The sequence below is a fragment of the Paramisgurnus dabryanus genome, chromosome 2 (genome assembly GCF_030506205.2).
Source record: "Paramisgurnus dabryanus chromosome 2, PD_genome_1.1, whole genome shotgun sequence".
In the NCBI taxonomy this organism is placed as follows: Eukaryota; Metazoa; Chordata; class Actinopteri; order Cypriniformes; family Cobitidae; genus Paramisgurnus; species Paramisgurnus dabryanus.
The window spans coordinates 54,837,642-54,855,821 of NC_133338.1; the positions used below are offsets into that span (position 1 = coordinate 54,837,642).

At 35.9% G+C, this 18,180-nt stretch overlaps 3 protein-coding genes across 3 annotated transcripts; 1 reads left to right on the forward strand and 2 right to left on the reverse strand.

Annotated features, from left to right (window-relative positions):
* The first annotated feature begins 272 nt into the window (after positions 1–272).
* Positions 273–7,162, forward strand: enosf1 (enolase superfamily member 1). The gene is made up of 15 exons (XM_065261809.2): positions 273–419; positions 520–625; positions 1,035–1,150; positions 1,218–1,304; positions 1,407–1,433; positions 1,866–1,938; positions 2,112–2,150; positions 4,257–4,339; positions 4,417–4,539; positions 4,905–5,039; positions 5,107–5,148; positions 5,245–5,374; positions 5,450–5,549; positions 5,656–5,737; positions 7,022–7,162. Exons 1-15 carry the CDS (start codon positions 336–338, stop codon positions 7,118–7,120), a joined length of 1,326 nt encoding a protein of 441 aa, XP_065117881.1. The 5' UTR covers positions 273–335; the 3' UTR covers positions 7,121–7,162.
* A 52-nt stretch (positions 7,163–7,214) lies between these two features.
* On the reverse strand, positions 7,215–11,593 carry tyms (thymidylate synthetase). The gene is made up of 7 exons (XM_065261810.2): positions 11,243–11,593; positions 8,933–9,006; positions 8,683–8,857; positions 8,372–8,473; positions 8,089–8,264; positions 7,539–7,610; positions 7,215–7,458 (listed from the first exon to the last, which is right to left on the reverse strand). Exons 1-7 carry the CDS (start codon positions 11,460–11,462, stop codon positions 7,321–7,323), a joined length of 957 nt encoding a protein of 318 aa, XP_065117882.1. The 5' UTR covers positions 11,463–11,593; the 3' UTR covers positions 7,215–7,320.
* A 776-nt stretch (positions 11,594–12,369) lies between these two features.
* Positions 12,370–15,946, reverse strand: rwdd2b (RWD domain containing 2B). The gene is made up of 4 exons (XM_065261811.2): positions 15,519–15,946; positions 15,371–15,438; positions 13,185–13,550; positions 12,370–12,801 (listed from the first exon to the last, which is right to left on the reverse strand). Exons 1-4 carry the CDS (start codon positions 15,711–15,713, stop codon positions 12,561–12,563), a joined length of 870 nt encoding a protein of 289 aa, XP_065117883.1. The 5' UTR covers positions 15,714–15,946; the 3' UTR covers positions 12,370–12,560.
* Between the last annotated feature and the right edge of the window lie 2,234 nt (positions 15,947–18,180).

The window sequence follows — 18,180 nt, forward strand, 5'->3', positions numbered from 1 at the left end:
AGCTGAATGTTGTGTGCTTGTCACATTTCTGTGTTAATGTTTAGGTAAAGCGAATAAAAAAATAAAACTTTTTAAATAAAACATTTTAGATCAAAAGTATAATGAATTAATTTTATATAATACAATAATACTGCACACATTTGTATATTGTGTGTGCAGCACTTTCGCTTCCTGAATCATGTGATCACTCTGTTGTCACGCGTCACTCTCTGAAGGCCACCAATCAGATCGGGCAAATATATTTTCTGTAAGCCAATCACAGCTGACCGGGGCGGGTCTGTTGTTTTGAAGGGAAGCGACACTTATGTTTATGTGAAACTTACATCTGACACAAAATGTTAACAAATAAAATAATAAATGTGACAGTTCGTGACGTGAGATTCCCGACGTCCCTAGAACAACATGGATCCGATGCGATGGTGAGTGAGTGCTGCTGATGATTCATTTTAATACAAAATGAGAGATCTCTTTCGAGAGATCCCAGAGTTCATAAAATACTGGACTGTGATTGATTGGCAGCACACCGATCCGGATTATTCTGCTGCATATGTTGTGATTGAGACCACAGACACTGAACTGAAGGGATATGGGCTCACTTTTACTGTGGGAAGAGGAACAGAAATCGGTGAGCTTTACACATGAATAGTTCTACAATTAACACCTTGTAAAAGTAATGTGACTTTGTAACGGGACAAGTCTGCCATCGTGTGCTGTAAACTGTTCATTGACATAATTTCAACATTTAATTTCATAATTTTTCTATATTTTAATATTCAGGAATCTTATTAATTACGTAAGATTGCAGCCTACGGAGGTCGCATTTGTAGGCTGCATACGTCAGAATCTATATTACTACAATACAACTTTACTATAATAAAATCATGTTTCGATTTCATAATTATGAATTAAATTTCATATTATAAATGTTGCTGCTTCTTTGATGTCTTCTTTCTCTCAGGTGCACCTGTCGCTTCATCTTCATTATCTTAAACATTTCTACTGCTAGGTTAACATACCCATCTGTTTATCTGTAGTTGTATGTGCGGTTGAAGCATTAACTAATCTGGTGGTTGGAAAAACCCTGAAAGAGATTGTCAGTAACTTCAGAGGTTTCTACAGACAGCTAACCAGTGATGGTCAAATGCGATGGGTGAGTAAGAAAAAAACCCATCATTATGTACTGGTAAATGAACAGATACATGGGAATTTTTTTCTAGATCGGGCCAGAGAAAGGAGTTATCCAGCTGGCTACAGCAGCCGTCCTGAATGCTGTCTGGGATCTATGGGCTCGAGCGGAGGGCAAGGTTACACAACTTTAAACGACACACCACCAAAGTTTTTTTTGCATAATGTTAACCTATTATACAGATATATACACAAATAACCAGAGGCTGTTTGTTTTTCAGCCCTTGTGGAAGCTCCTTGTAGACATGGTAAATATTCACTTTTAAAAGTTGATCAACTTTATCGTCGTCTTAAACCCGGGATACACTGCACTATTTTTTGCTGTCCCAGACAAAGATGCAATCGTGAAACAATTGTCGCAATTTCTGTGATCGTATGGTCCTATGTCATATAGTGAGTTTACCATTAGCGCACGCTGATGACAATTAAATCGGTGTCATCATCGTATAATCTACATGCTTGTCGTGCCCAAGTTTAAACGCTCCATGTCACACTGTTTTAAAAATGTAATGATCGCAAAAATCCTGCAGTGTATCCTGGGCTTTAGGGCTTTGTGTAAAAGCAATACAATGCAGAACATAGAAAGACAACTTTATAATAGGTCACTGCATGTTAAGAAGACCTTAAAGGAGTTTGGATGAAAAGCTTTGAATGTTTTATGTTTGTGTTTTTCTGTATAGGATCCTGCAGAGTTGATCAGCTGTATTGATTTCAGATACATTACTGATGCTCTCACTGAGCAGGAAGCTTTAGGTGAAACTTTTCATCCAATCAGCTCTTATCTTATATGTTCATGTATAGCTCAATGGTCGAGCATTGGGTTAGCAATGTAAACGGTTGTGGGTTTGATCCCAGGATTACGCATGCTGATAAAAATGTATACCTTGTCTTGGTATTAAACATTGTCCTGTTTCTCTTTCTAATAGATATACTTATAAAAGCCAGAGAGGGAAAACAGATGAGAGGTAAGACCCTGATCAATACATAAAGGCTATAAACAAAGAAAGTCAATTATAACAACGTAATCTTATTAGAATTCGTGTGTATTTTTACATAAAGTGTGGTTGTAACACTCATACATTTAATTACGCTTTCATACACAATAAACGTATAATATCGACGTATTGACAGGACTAATACAGTCTTTTCTAATGCAATAATAATTACATCCAAACACAACATTGTATTCATTCGCTGTAATCCACATCTTTAAAATTCATTCGATTTCAAGGAACAGATCCAAATTTTGCCCTTTTCCAGCGATCTCAATCCCAGTTCTCATCAGCGACTTTAAACGTCAAATCTTAAATTTGTTATGAATGTTAATTCAAATATTGCGCCTCAAGAAGCTTTACGACATTGCTTTACGGCAGTGATATCAAACGCTCATTGCTCTTGCGTGCTACATCAGAGATTTGCGACATTTTCCATCTTTCAGTCGATGTACTTTTAAAATTTGAAATGCGCGCCTTGACAGAGAGAAACTGGATTAACGTTCTGGTGGATTAATAACTTGAATATTTCTCTGTACTTCATATACAGAGAGGACCGCCGCTGCAGCACATCTTCATTTTACTACTTCTGGTTCTGCTTTTGAAATTTCCCAATAAATAAATAATTTGTGATTACACTTGAATGTCTGTTTTCTAGGGATGGGATGGTATGAAAATTTCATATCATGACCAAAGTTATCATGGTTATCAATATTATCATGGTTTTTTAAAATGAGATGGAAATGTTCAAAAAGAACTGATACACACCCTGAAAATATAAAAAAGTTTTATTTTTGAAAATCACAATTTAATATTTCATGTTCCTGAAATTATTTCTGTGGCAAAAAAATAAATAAATCTGTCTAATAAGTTTATCGTAAATAAATACAATACATTATCCCTTAAATGCCTTCTTGTGCAAAAAACTATGTGCGCACCTGCATCAAACTGATTCTGGACAGGATTTACAGCGAGTTTTCAAACACGGTAGTAATGATAATAACATTTTAAACGATAATACTAACCGCCAGGACATTTTATCGTGGTTAATTGTGAAACCGGTAATCGTCCCATTCCTACTGTTTTCTAATAGTACATGATTTTGATTTAAACTGTTTTGGGTCGGACTGTATTAGTGGCGTAAAATATCTTTTAAATGTTATATTTTTACTAAAATTTTCCTACACATTTCTATCCGTTACTTTGCAGAACACCAAAATAATACATTATGTATTTTTGACATTTTTGTATAAAAGGGTTTGGGGTAGGGTGGCAACATTATCAATAAAATGGTTAAAGGGAAATTATACAGCTTACATCTTTATAGTATAAAAAAATGTTCACATTTTTTACGTTTTGTAACTGTAAAAACGTAACAATGCTACAGTTAAATGTTGCAAATACGTCTACATTAAGTACACTTCAACATCTATTTAAACGTACATAAAAGTATGTTTTTTTTAATTTACGCATTATTACTACGTATTAACAGTGACCAGGCTGATTAGATAAATATGGCCATCCTAACTCAGTTATGATACCCCGTGTTGTGGTAGTTTGACTGGGTGTATTACCATGCATAATTTGTGACCCTGGACCACAAAACCTCTTAAGTAGCACATGTATATTTGTAGCAAAAGCCAACAATACATTGTATAGGTCAAAATTAGCCATTTTTGTACCAAAAATCAATATTAAATTAAGTAAAGATCATCTTCCATAAAGGTATTTTGTAAATTTCCTACCATAAAAATGTATTTATCATTTGTAATATGTTTTGCTAAAGACTTCATTTGGAGAACTTTAAAAGCAATTTTCTCAATTTTTAGATTTTTTTGCACCCTCGGATTTCAGATTTTTTTATCGTTTTATGTCAGCCAAATATTGTCATATCCTAACAAACTTATTTATTCGGCCTTCGTGTGATGCATAAATCTTAATCCTTATGGTTTTGTGGTCCATGGTCAAATTTATGTTGTTAATGAATAGGAAAGTTTTTATTTAAAGTGCAGTGAAAATGAGGTTTGTACTGTAATGCCATTGATAATCTAGTAGTGATGTTTAATGTGAACACTATAGAGGAGCAGATGCTGAGGGAAGGTTATCCTGCATACACCACTTCATGTGCCTGGCTGGGTTACAGCGACCAACAGCTAACTCAGGTGCGTCTGACTGCTGTATGTTTGGGTCTGTGCTGTTGATGTTTCTGTATAATGATGTGTTTTCTGTGCGTCTATAGCTCTGCTCTGACGCTCTCGCTCAAGGATGGACGAGATTTAAAGTGAAGGTTGGGGCCGATCTACAGGATGACATTCGTAGGTGCAGCCTCATCCGGAAGATGATCGGACCAAACAACATCCTGGTAATCCAAAGTCATGGCATTAGACAAAATTTAAAAGTAATGGTGCTTCACAATGCCATAGAAAAATCGTTTCTGGTTCCATAAAGAAAAGTCTTTGACTGAAAGGTTCTTTGAGGAACCAAAAATGTTTTTTTTGTATTGGATTGCTGTGAACTTTTTAAGCAGCTTTATTTGTAAAATTGTGCCAGGGCGCATGTAGGATTTAAAGATATTTGGCCCAGAGTCACACCCCGTATCTTCAAACCTGCATTTCATTATTATATCAGCTTTGTGCCATGAAAGATGGAGTTTGGTGCATGGCTTGAGAACTGATACATACACTCAGGGCTATCTATAGTCAGATAAACAGGAAAATCCTCCACTAGATGATAGATGCCAATCAACGGTGGGATGTTGGTGAGGCGGTTGCCTGGGTTACCAAACTGGCAGAGTTTCGCCCACTGTGGATTGAGGAACCCACATCTCCTGATGATATTCTCGGGCATGCGTTCATCTCTAAGGTAGACAGGTTTATTTTGGTATGTGTGTGTGTCACAAGCAATATGACGTTTCTTCTTGGGATTTTAGGCACTTGTCCCCTTTGGTATTGGAGTTGCCACAGGAGAGCAGGTGAGAGTGTTTGTCTTAACTCGTATCTAAACAAAGCAGAACATATTTTGAGATGAAACAAGATGCTCACCTGTACATTTGTGTGTTTGTTATCAGTGCCACAACCGAGTGATGTTTAAGCAGTTTCTCCAGGCGTCCGCTCTGCAGTTTGTTCAGATTGACAGCTGTCGGGTGGGGAGCGTTAATGAAAACCTCGCCATCATTCTCATGGCTGCAAAGTTTAATGGTAAAAGCAGAACTCTGATTGACACATCTTAAGTTTCTGATATATAAGCATCACGATTTCTCATCTTCCTCACAGTCCCTGTGTGTCCTCATGCCGGAGGTGTGGGACTTTGCGAGCTCGTTCAGCATCTTATTTTATTCGACTACATTGCAGTGTCCGCTAGTTTACATAACAGGTATGCCTGTTTACTTTTTAAGATAGCTCAATGCTTTAAAACCTTCAAGAAGTTCATTTTTTTAAGCTGCCCATGATCCTTTAAATGATTTTTGTGTTTGTCACAGGATGTGTGAGTATGTGGATCATCTTCATGAACATTTCAAAAGCCCGACCATCATCAGAAACGCACACTATATGCCACCAACTGTAAGTTCATTAACAGATTGAGTAAAACTGCAAAGCTTGAGTCAGATCATGCAACTATGAATAAATGCTTATGAACTGACTCTGAACAAATGTTGCATTCAATGTCTGGAAAAGACCTTTTACAATTCCATGATTTTCCAAAAATTCCATGACCAGTGGGCACCCTGATAAAGAAACTCTATATGAACAGAATGCTACTATAGTATAAACATTGTTCTTAAATTTAAATATTCACATTTGGGTGATTCTCTCGAAATTAGACTTATGAGGTGTCATGAAACATTTTGATAAAAAAAGTAAATGCAAAGTAAGAGTATCAAAATAAGAAGCATACAGTTATAAACATTTTTTCATTTTTCTTGTACTATTTTGCACATGATTTTAAATGGCATTATAAACCAATGTTGTTGTTTTTTCCACATTTAAGGGGAAAATGTTCATTACCGCAACATGTCCATGACTGGTTTTGGGTTCTTTGACATGGAAATATTTATAATTAAATACTCTAAAAAATAAAAAGCCCCAGTGCATGTTATACTATAAACATTTACAGTAAAGAAACATGTGGTGTTTGGTGATCATTGGTAAATGGAGAGACAATAATAAGGAATATAATAATAGGAAAAATTTTCTCTTCCTCCGCAACAATTTTCAATCATTGTTTAAGCCCTCAAGGAACTAACATTTTCCAAAAAAAAATTATTTGGAAAGGAAATAATTGACTGTGACACGCCATTCTTATTTTTTCTCTCCAGATAAAAGTTGAAATTTTGTTTGTCATAGTACCTCGACAACTTTTTAGTTCTCATTAACGAAACATGAGTTTGTAAATGCATATATTTAATGTAATATCATGTTGCGGTAATGATACGTTTTGATAATGATAATCTAAAAATGTAAATAATTCTATAGGAAGTATTTTTTAAATCCTCTAAAAATAATGGTTACAGTAAGTTCAGACCTTAATCTTATATGCAAAAAAATTGGCTTCAAGGGCTTTTAAAAAAAAAATCTGATGCTGGACACCTTCTAAGTCTGGATTTCGTGAGAATCACTCATTTACTGTTTTCTTTGAAAGCAATTTAGTATATTTTTATTATTTTCCTCAGATGTCCAATTACAGTTATTTACTTGGCAGTCCTTAACAGAAAAATAAGTTTATAATGGTTGAATTCAATTAAAATGCTTCATGATGCTGGATGATCTTTGAGACAAATAGACATGAGGTCGAAAATAATATTTAAGCACTTGTATCGCATCAATGTGTTGTGTGTTTTTCTCCAGGATCATGGTTTCTCCTGTGAGATGTTGGAAGAGTCGGTGCAGAAGCATCAGTTTCCTCATGGAGAAGTTTGGAGAAACATTTTGAAGCAGGAAATATAAACACAGACACGATAATGAAGAGAAATAACTGCATCATAAACATCAGAAAGAAACTTTGAAGGCCAATAAATACTTTGAATGAATAAATACATGATTATTTACAAAGAACAACTTTATTTATGTCAGATGACACGAACATCTATAAAATACAATTTCATTATACCATAAAATACTTAAAGTGCTAAATGCAGTTATCAAATCTAAACAGCCATTTGCATTTTAATTGTAGGGTGTGGGTTATAGTCACATATCTCAAAATCCTCTGCACAGAAATCATCGATTCGTTCGACTGTGCGTCTGATCTTCAGTTTTGGAAACGGTCGTGGCTCTCTCTGAAGCTGTCGGTTCAGGACACAGAGTCAGAACACGATTGTGTACATTAATGTAAAATTCATGCAAAATCATACGCAATGCTTACCTGCTCTTTCAAAGGCTCAATGTGATTCACGTAGATATGAGCGTCACCTAACGTATGCACAAAATCTCCTGGCTGGAAGACAAAAGTAATGCATGACTGTACAGCATGGTTCACTTTCAGTCTAGTCGATTACTTTATTTACATGCATTAAGCGGACACTTTTATGCAAAGCTTAAGGAACGCAATCAAGTGTTTTGTCTTTATTTTGTTTTACGTATCCTGTTCAACAAATAAAATAAAATATTAATTGATTTAACTACACTTACATTTTTTCAACTTTATTGTTATAAATTATGGCAACTCAATCGATTACACTTGCAGTGTAAGGTAGGTAAAAATCTTAAAAGATTTACAAGTAGGGCTGTAAAAAAAAACAAATTAATTGCGATTAAATTGCATACAAAATAAAAGTTTGTTTTTGCATAATATATGTCTGTGCACTGTGTGTAATTATTTTGTATAAACATAAAAAATAAAATACAAACAGAACAGAAACTTTTATTTTCTATGCGATTCATCTTTTGACAGCCCTAAGCACAAGTGTACTCACCTTAAGTCCGGTGATGTGGGCGATCATATAGGTGAGTAAAGCGTAGCTGGCGATGTTGAAGGGCACACCGAGCCCCATGTCTCCAGAACGCTGATACAGCTGGCATGACAACTCACCGTCTGATACATAAAACTGACATAAAGCATGGCAGGGTGGCAGAGCCATTAGAGGGAGATCTATAAATAAAAAGAATAATCATTATTGAATTTCTCAGTTAAACATACAGACCCATACATGTGTGTGTGTGTGTGTTGGGTTAGAAAAGATTTTCTGATTGTGAGACCTTTGGGATTCCAGGCACACATGATGATTCTTCTGTCTTCTGGGTTGGATTTAATGGTGTCAATCACTTTCTGGAGCTGATCGACCCCTTGATCGGAGTAATCTTGAGGGAGAGATGGAGAATATGTACCATAGCTTAGACACAAACCTGTTTTCAATACATTACCATTACAGGCAACATACAAAAGGATATCTGCACGTATCTTCATAATTTACATCAATATTTGTACAAGCACACAAAGAGTACAGTAATAAAGTTGACAATATCAGAAAGAAAGACTACAAATATGTATTAAACACCAGCAGTGTTACCAGTGTGCATGTCTTTGTATTCTGCTCCAAAGTGTCTCCACTGGAAGCCGTACACCGGGCCCAGATCGCCTTCCTCTCGATCCGTAAAACCGTTACTGTCCAGAAAATCCCTGGATCCGTTAGCATCCCAGATTTTCACACCCTTCTCTGACAGATCTTTGGCATTTGTTGAACCCTACAGGAAAATAAACAGATTAATGATAATGAAATAGACATGCAAAGAAACTAAGCGTTTGCAATGCTTCTCCACCTTGATAAACCAAAGTAGCTCCTCTAATATTCCTTTCCAGAAAACCCTCTTGGTTGTCAGCAAAGGAAACTGATCTGTGAAAACAATAACACTGTTATCAGACACATCATGTTTAACAACTAATAGACCCTTTTACAGCTCACGTGATCAAATAGCCTGCGCGCGCATTTGGGCAACAGAAGTGGTGTTATTCCCCATTGGTTCTAACGTGGTAGCAACTCAGAAAGTTTATTAAAACGGTTTCTCAACATCAAAATGTCCCGTTGTTGCGTTTGGTTGCACTAATATAATATACTAATATACGTATATATGTATCTGGCAACTTTATTTTTGGCCATCTGCTAACGTCTTTTATCCACTCCACTATAGTACACGGATCTGGTAGCTGTATTGAAAATGTTGATAAAGTCAATTTTTTTTAAATAACTTACTGTTTGTGTTGCTTCACTGTTGATTCTTACGATACTTCCGTTGCCTAAATGCGCGCGCATACGCTGCCACGTCATCATTGTGTACAAACAGTAAAAGGGTCTATATAATATGAAAAGAAAACATCTCATTTATGGCAAATCTAGCCTATACAGCAGGGCTAGTCAACTGGTGGCAAGCTTTATCCGACTCGCTGGTCATCTTTGTCAGATTTAAAATCAGCGCGGTTACTTTAAAAGCCCTATTTCCACCGTTCATAACAAATGATGCCCTTAAAACCAGAAGGAGAGTTGGACAGGGGCTGCGTGGGGTGCCAACCATCTGGCGACCTTGTGCGACTACACCGCATGTGACATGTCCGACCGGAAGTGATGTATTTCCAGGGCTCCAGACTGCCCCCAAATGGTGGCATTTTGCCCCTAAAATTTGAGTGTGCCACTGAATTTTACATCAGGACGCACATGTGCAACCAGTAAATTTGAGCTTTTTTTTTCCAAAAGTGCACAATAAAATGTGACACTGAATTTGAAACACCACATTGTTATTTCTGCATCTATCATCAATATATATTTATTAGTAATACAGTGGAAATTAGTAGAAATGTGAATATTTGGTTAGCATGTTGATTGACAGTGTGTGCCCCTACATTTTTTGGTTGCGCCCCTAAAATTTTCAGTTGGGGGCCACTGTGCTCCTAGTGAAAAAAGTTAGTCTGGAGCCCTGATTTCAGTGTGTTCCAATCAAAACACTGTGCGCAAGGTGAAAATTATTCATATTTTTTGTTTAAATTTATCAGTAACACTTGAATCCTTTAAAAATTATTGATTACTGATAAGTAAATTATTAAGTATAAATATATTCGTAGATTAAAAGCTCTTATGCAGGGTTCACACAAGACGCGGTAGAGGCAGCAAGCGCGAATGATTTACATGTTAAGTTAATGCAAAGACGCGTTTAGGCATCCTGTGGCGCGGAAGGCGTGGGAAACGCGCAAGTTGAAAAATCCGAACTTCGGCGGATTTCCGCGTTAACCAATCAGGACCTTGCTGTAGTAGTGACGTGATTACAGGAAGCAAGCAGAGTCTCAGCAAAGTCGCAGAAGCCCCTACCATGACGAGAATTTCCGCGTGAATGTCTCGAATGACTAGAATTTCATGCGTGAATGAAGCAAGTTATCCCATATGTTCAAGCGTCCAACTATTGCGCTGGAATGAGCTTCTCTCCCATGTTGAAAGGGATTTACGATTAAACTGAAATGTCATTTTGACTGCCACTAGGGGGCAAACTCCGACAGTTGTGTCCGAATGTAGTGTACAATGGAAAGGCGGTTTATTCTATACATTTTAAAAATAGTAAACAAGAAAACTTGAAGTGCAGTTTTTTTCATTAGGAGAAGACTGACTATATGTTGGGAATCCTTGAAATGCAAGAGCTCTGCATTACAGTTAGTGCTATACAAAAATACACATGTTGATTATTTACCCTTGCACTTTTTTGTGCAATGTTCACAGTTGACATTTATATTTGGTTTTGAAATGTCAAACTTTAATAGTTTTTTTTTTTTTTAAATATTAAAAGAGAAAATATTAGTTTTCAGTAAGGCAAAATCCTGGATACAAGATGTTAAAAGTAACAAAAACAACTTAAGGTATAACATATATAATATGTTAAAATATATAAAAAGGTAAAAATAGGCGTAAAAGTAATATTTACATTTTTAAAATCTGTCCCTCGAAGAAGAGTAAGTGAAGACCCCTGATATACAGGTTGAAAATCATGTCATAGGAATGATGAATGACATTTTTCCTTTTCGGTCTTTGGTGTTTAAACCTCACCTCTATACCTATCAGACTATACTTCATTTCTCAGATTGTACCTCACCTCTCAGGCTGTATCTTGCCTGTGAACCGAACACAGATATCACGCCGGTCCCGGTTCGGTCTCCTCTGCGTTTGCCGCACTGCATGATGTGCTCGATCTGATCCAGGTACCCGCGCTCGTCACAAAACAGAGTGAAAACTTTCTTCTGTCCTCCTGTATCCTTTCTCTCTTCAGCGCCATTGCGACATATGTTTGATAAATCCTCTGTTGTGCCAGGCATTGCGTTCTGCAAAAGCTTAAACTATTTTATTTAAAACAAAACGTACAACTGAACTGTCCACAATGACAACTCCAGTTCTCGCGCGCTCTAGTCTGCAACCAATAAGATGTTGAATAGAGGCGGAAGCCCCTTCTCCAGGCGGCAACTCATGGTTGCCAGATCCACACAGTATTTTTAAGTATGGCCAAGTAGATATAACTGGGGACCACAAATACTAACTGTATGTAACTCTTTGTACTGCACCGCAATGTCTTTGGATAAAAGCGACTGCTAAATGCATTACATGTTAATCTGTCAATGGAGTTTTAACCTTCCTTTCCCAATAGGAGATCTAAAGGCTGCATCATTTCACAGCGCCAAATAGATTTGGATGAAGATCTGACCACCTGACTGACACAGGCGCAGAGGTTGCATGCAGCGCTGCGCAGACCAATCGTCGAATGACGTCAAACCAATGCGAGAGCGATTCGAAAAAGCAGCAGCAGCGTTCAAAACAAACGCAAACACGCCGAGTAGTGCAGCGTATGTGTAGTTCACACATCAACATGATAAACAAAGCCAAGTTTTTTTTTTTTTTAGGGAAAGACAAGGACGTGTATGTTAAACATTTTCCTCAGTTTCTGTTATCAAATGTTCCTACCAAAGCAGCAAATAATAATTTAATTTTACAGTTAGCATTAGTGAATGTAGGAGACAACCTTACCAGCATCCTACTAAACTGCAATGTTTTGGAATAACATAGTGACATATAACAAAGCTTGATTTCTTTAAAATAGTTATTTGTCCATGTTCATCAATGAATGCAATAAAACAGTTACTACGAAGGGATCTATTTGAGAAATATAAAATCTTGAGGTAAGACCATGTACACAATTTCAGGCTTACAGTGTATGTTTTTGGCAAGTATGCAAATGTATTATTAGGTTGATGTGATTTTTATTATACTGCACAATTACTTCCCAAATTATTATTTGTTGTAACTCTTATAAAATTTTTATTATTATTACAATGAAACATTATTTACTGAGCCTAGAACAGGTGAGAAACCTTTTAATCTATTACAACAAAAAGGCCGCACACATAACAGTATAAACACTGTTATCTTCCCTCGATCCCAAAGTACATTTGAAAGATATCAGCACATCCCTTGTCATTAAGGAACTGAAAAAGCTGTCCAAGGTCCATGTGATTTCCTCTGTTCCCATGAGGGTCAAACATCGCTTCATCAAAGCCTGTAAACTTGCGTAGAGAGTCGATTTTTTCCTCTGTCCAGTTGTTGTTCATAGGGACATCTTCTCTGTGACGAATCATAATTCTCTTCCAAGTTAAAACTTTCACCCTGGTGAAAAGAAAAAGAAAACAGATATTTGACAAGTCATAAAGCAGAATTGTGCGATTTTTATCGGCTCAATGAAACAGAACAGATAAACTGTGAACCTTCATTCATAACTTATGCAGTACCTTACTATCTTAAATGACACAAAAATAGAAATTCTGTTATTATTTACTAACAAAAAAAGATGTTTGCTGCTTTAGTCATATAAACAGAGATAAAAACTTTAAAAAAAAAAAGTGTGACATACATCTACTGTTATAATTAATTGTAACATGTTATAATACATTTTCTATATGCTATTTTGATCTTAAACTTCACATATGTACTCTGGGGACACTAAAGATTTATTTGACATTTAAAAATTTTTTTTTGATTTGAATCAGTACCTTGCCCAGAACTCATCACAGGCCGACTGCAGCCCCTCCACACACACAATTCCAGGCTTTCCTGGCATACTGAACCCAGAGAGGTTTAACTCCTTTGACCATTCCAGGATGTTCTTCCTCTTGATCTTGTTGTAAATGTGATGACTGTAGATCCAGAGTCTTGTGAAGGCCTCTTTTGACTGTGTTAAGACACTTTCCTTCTTAGGCTCACTGACAGGGACACTATTACTGATGTAGGTTTGTGCATTGTCTTTTATCCACTGCACGGCAGACAGAATACACACGTCACCGCAGCAGTTTTCAGACAGGTACGTGCTGAGAGCAGAGTGAAGTTGCATTTGCTGCGCTCTAGTGAGTTTAGGACATCTGGAGAGAGAGAGCGGATAACTACTTTAGTCAACAAATCCAAAAGGAAATCGTACTGCAATTTCGAGTCAATCCGTAAATGCCTAACAAAATCTTCTTACATTACAAGACTACAGGTTACTTCAGTGTCTAAATCCATATGGAATAGAATATTATGGGGCAGATTTACTAAACGGGGCAAATTAGTGTGAGAGTGCAATTCCAAAAAAGGGCTGATGGGAGTGGTAATATATGCCGGTTATTTACTAAAAAGGCAATAAATAACAGAGGAACAACAGCTGATTTCCATAACGACTAACGCAATCTACTAAGAACAGCGCAAATTAGTTCAGGATTGCAAATAAGCAGAGCTGATGAGGTGCGGGTGATCTACTAACGCCTGATGTGCTTGAGTTCAGGACCATGGGCATCCCAGCTTACGAAGCCATAATATACAGAAAAGAACTGGAGAACAAAATGATAAAGGTTTACAATAAGTTTTAAAACATCTGGTAATGTGTGACTTCTAATGACTCAACTTTAATTTCTTCCAGCGTCTTTTTTATTTTAATAATTACAGGATTAAGAGTGTTTATTCTGAAATATCTAATAGAACATTTATTAAAAAGCAGAAATAGGTCAAAACCCTAAAATTTAAATAAATGGGACATATTTGCCCAAAGCCCTGGTAAATTTTTCATCTATGCGGACAGTTGCGTGGATCAACCACACTGTAGAAAGTCAAATTTGGATCTACTTATATCAATTACTTTAATTGGTAACACCTAATTTAAAAATAAATAAAAAATTTTTTTTTTAAGTTTTACCAATTTAGGTAATTTTACAAGTTAATCCAACTTGTATTTTTTATAGTGTACATGATGTAACAATCAGGACTAATGGTGCATTCGCACGGGGCGCCAGCATTAACAATGACGGAGGGCGTGTTTGAAGCGTAGCCAACAGCCAATCACAGTGGCCACAACACACCCTCCTCTGTTCTCCAGTCTTGCATAAACATAATTGGGTGGCTCTGCACTAGGTTATTTGCATAAGGCAATATGGTTAACACACACGTTGGCGCTTAAAAAGTTAATAAATATTGAACTTCTGCCGCGAGCAACAGCAGTGACGCGATGCCTATGGATCCACAATTCAGTTCAACAATACATGACGTGACCTGTTCAAAGTAAATGAGAAGCGTTAACGCTGGCGCCCTGTGTGAATGTACCTTTACTCGCTCTATTTTTGTCTCAGTAACTTTAGCTGGAGACACTTCCTGTGTTTAAAGGGATAGTTCACCCAAAAATACAAATTCTGTCATCATTTTCTCATCCTCATGTTGTTCTAAACCTGTATGAATATCTGTTTTCTGGTGAACACAAAAAAGATATATTGATAAATGATTGTAACCACACAGCTGATTGTAACCATTGACTTCCATAGTAGGAAAAACAAATAAGATCATTTATCACAGTACTTCCATAATATTTGTTTTCCTACTATGGAAGTCAACAACATGACGATGAGAGAATGATGACATTTTTGGGTGAACTATCCCTTTAACCTTCACCTGCTATGAACTGTCAAATTGGGTTAAGTAACAGAGAAATGATTACCACATCATAAATGACGACTCACAGGACTTTGAATATTTATAATGGGATAAACGCCAACATCAAAGGCAATATCAATATAATCTCTAAAGACATTCAAATTGTAACATATAGTTTAATAACCAGTAGGGCACTTTCATGTATTTAAATCATGTCAGTGAGTATAACCTACCATTGTGTTTATGATTAATGCATCAGCATTCATTATAATCGACATATATGTACCTGACAGTAATCTCTGGCAACACTTGCGGGTAGTCAGTTGGGTACGTGCATGACAACGTAATGTTCACCTGACAAGAAAAAAACGTATGATTGTTTAGGCAAAAATCAATGAAGAATTAACAGCTTTTTATGTATTTCTCAAACTTACTTCAGGGTTTTCAACTTTTATCTTGATAGAGAATTGGGGTCTAATGCTGGGGGGAGTATCAGCTGAGCCCTCAACATAAGCTCGGAGCTCCGCGTGTGACAGTGGGTCCACTAATAACTCTTCTTCACTGGGAAACATACTTAATAACAGCTCTAACTCTGCGCACTGAGCCTCCGCGTCCTCTGAGCAAGCCATACTTTAAACATTACCTTTCAAACTAAACACCAGACTGTCACGACTGAAAGAATTAGAAAAATAAAATCAACACGTCACGAAGTGGGCGGGACTTAGCGGCGCCGGATTGAATGTGCTGGAAAACACGATCTAGTGTCATTAAATTGTGGACATTATTTTGTAATAGGAAAATGTCTGAAATCTGTACAATGGCAGATGCTACAAGCTTCTGTTTTATATTTGAACATCATGAAAGCGAAACAAACGGATCTCCCACGAAGGATGTCAAAATAAGGGCCTAGATGTTTCCATACTTTTTCAAAATAAGAGTCTCGATTATTTATTTTTTCACTCATGTATGAAACAATAATGTGTTTCCCGTTATTCCTTGTAACCACATATTAAATCTGTTGTTTTTTTAGAGTCAATTGATTGAGTAAATATTCTCATCTGTACATATGATTACTCCAAGATAAGTCACAATGTTTTTTATTTGGAATACACCAATCATGTGATAAATTATACTGACGTTAGATTTTTTCATTAGCTAGGTTTTTTAGTTTTTTTTTTTTAATATATTATATTTTTATATAGACAAAATATAAATAGCAGGGCTTGTTGATAATAAATGGTGACATTCAATGGCAAAATCTAATTTATATTGTAGGATAGCATATGTACAGAATTTGTACAAACTAAAACGGCTTACAACAATAAAAAATACTAAAGAAATAAGTAACCTATAAAAAATTACAGGGGTGCATGAGCAAGAAAACATATTATCCAAAAAATACTTGCATTAAGATAATTTCACTCATGTCAAACTTTTATTTCTGTGACAATGCTGTAAAATTAGTACTAATAGGATTTAATAATAATAATAATTTGTTACATTTATATAGCGCTTTTCTGCAGTACTCAAAGTGAAGGGGGATTCTTCTCACTAGTGTAGGAGAAAACTGAATACTGGATGTGTAAAAATTTTTTTATGCTACATACACACCAAACGCGGGGCATCGCGTTACTCGCTTTAGATTACTCACGGGATTTAACTTTGTGTCATGTGAATTTTTCGCTCGAGGTGAACTTTTTCAACTTGGGCGAAGACGCGTTTGAGGCAAATAGAGCGTGTTTTGGCGACAAACGTGCCGCCCATATCACGCCATTCGCATCACCCCACGCGAGGACGCGTCTGATCGCGTCTTTGCATTGACTTTATGTAATCTACTCACGCAAATCGTTGAACTCGCATCTGGTGTGAACCCACAGTAATGCCACGTACATACCAAACGCAGGGCATCGCGTTACTCGCTGTAGATTACCCCTGGGATTTAACCTCGTGTCATGCGAATTTATATAATCTACTCACGCAAATCGTTGAACTCGCGTCTGGTGTGAACCCACAGTTAGAGCGTTTGTCATTTTATTCATTTTTTATCATTTCCTTTACACTAATATTGCTATTTACATAAAGTTTATTTTCTTTCAGTTTTAGTTTTCATTTTCTTTCAGTTAATAATTAAAGTGCCTCAACCTAAATTTATTTCAGTTTTTTGCTAAGGCTGGCAACACGTGTGAATATTTTAAGGCCGATTTTGCCCATATGGCAAAAAATATCAAATATAATTTTAAATATATTTCAGAATATACAAAAAATATATAATATTTATATATTTATATATAATAAAATGAAATATATTTTGAAATATGTTTACAAAAAATTATTTTTCACTAATATATTTTTTGTCATTTTTGTATATTTTGAAATGTATTTAAAAAATATATAAAGCATTTATTCATGTTGCATTGAAAGAAAAACTTATGTAACTAGTCTGTAAACAACTTTGAAAAGGTTCAAATTAAAAATATTTTCAACTGCAAAAATATACTTATAATATAATATTTTATACCTACTTATACAGTTTATACTTATTCTTTATACATTTTATAAACACTTTTAATATTTTGGTCAGGAAAAATATATATATTTTTTGCTGTATGTGTTGTAAAATAAAAAATGTATTTGTTGCCCCTAAAATACATTTTGAAATATATGTTAATATGAAGGCTAAAACTAAATATATTTAATTAAGCTTTACTTTAACTTTTTACTTTGGCCAGAGAAGGAGGTGCTGGGGCGTGGCCAGGTTAAAGGCTTGTCGCAACCCTTTTTTTTGCTGCTATTGATCGTATCTCTGCGATCTCAATTTTTTTTTTAAGCCTTTTATTATTTTTTTATTTTTTGTTAGATTTCAATAAGCAGACATGTTTAAATAGTTTTAGTAAACAATAATAACCATGGTTTCAACCATGTCACTGTACTACAGATCAAAATTTAAGGGAACTTTCCAGCATCATGAATTTTACATTCATACCGCAAAGAATTCAGGCAATGCTGAATGTTAATTTTTTTATTGTAAATAAAATATCCACTGCATGTCTATTGGCTATATTCAACTCATCCACACCTGGACAGATCTTCCACTTC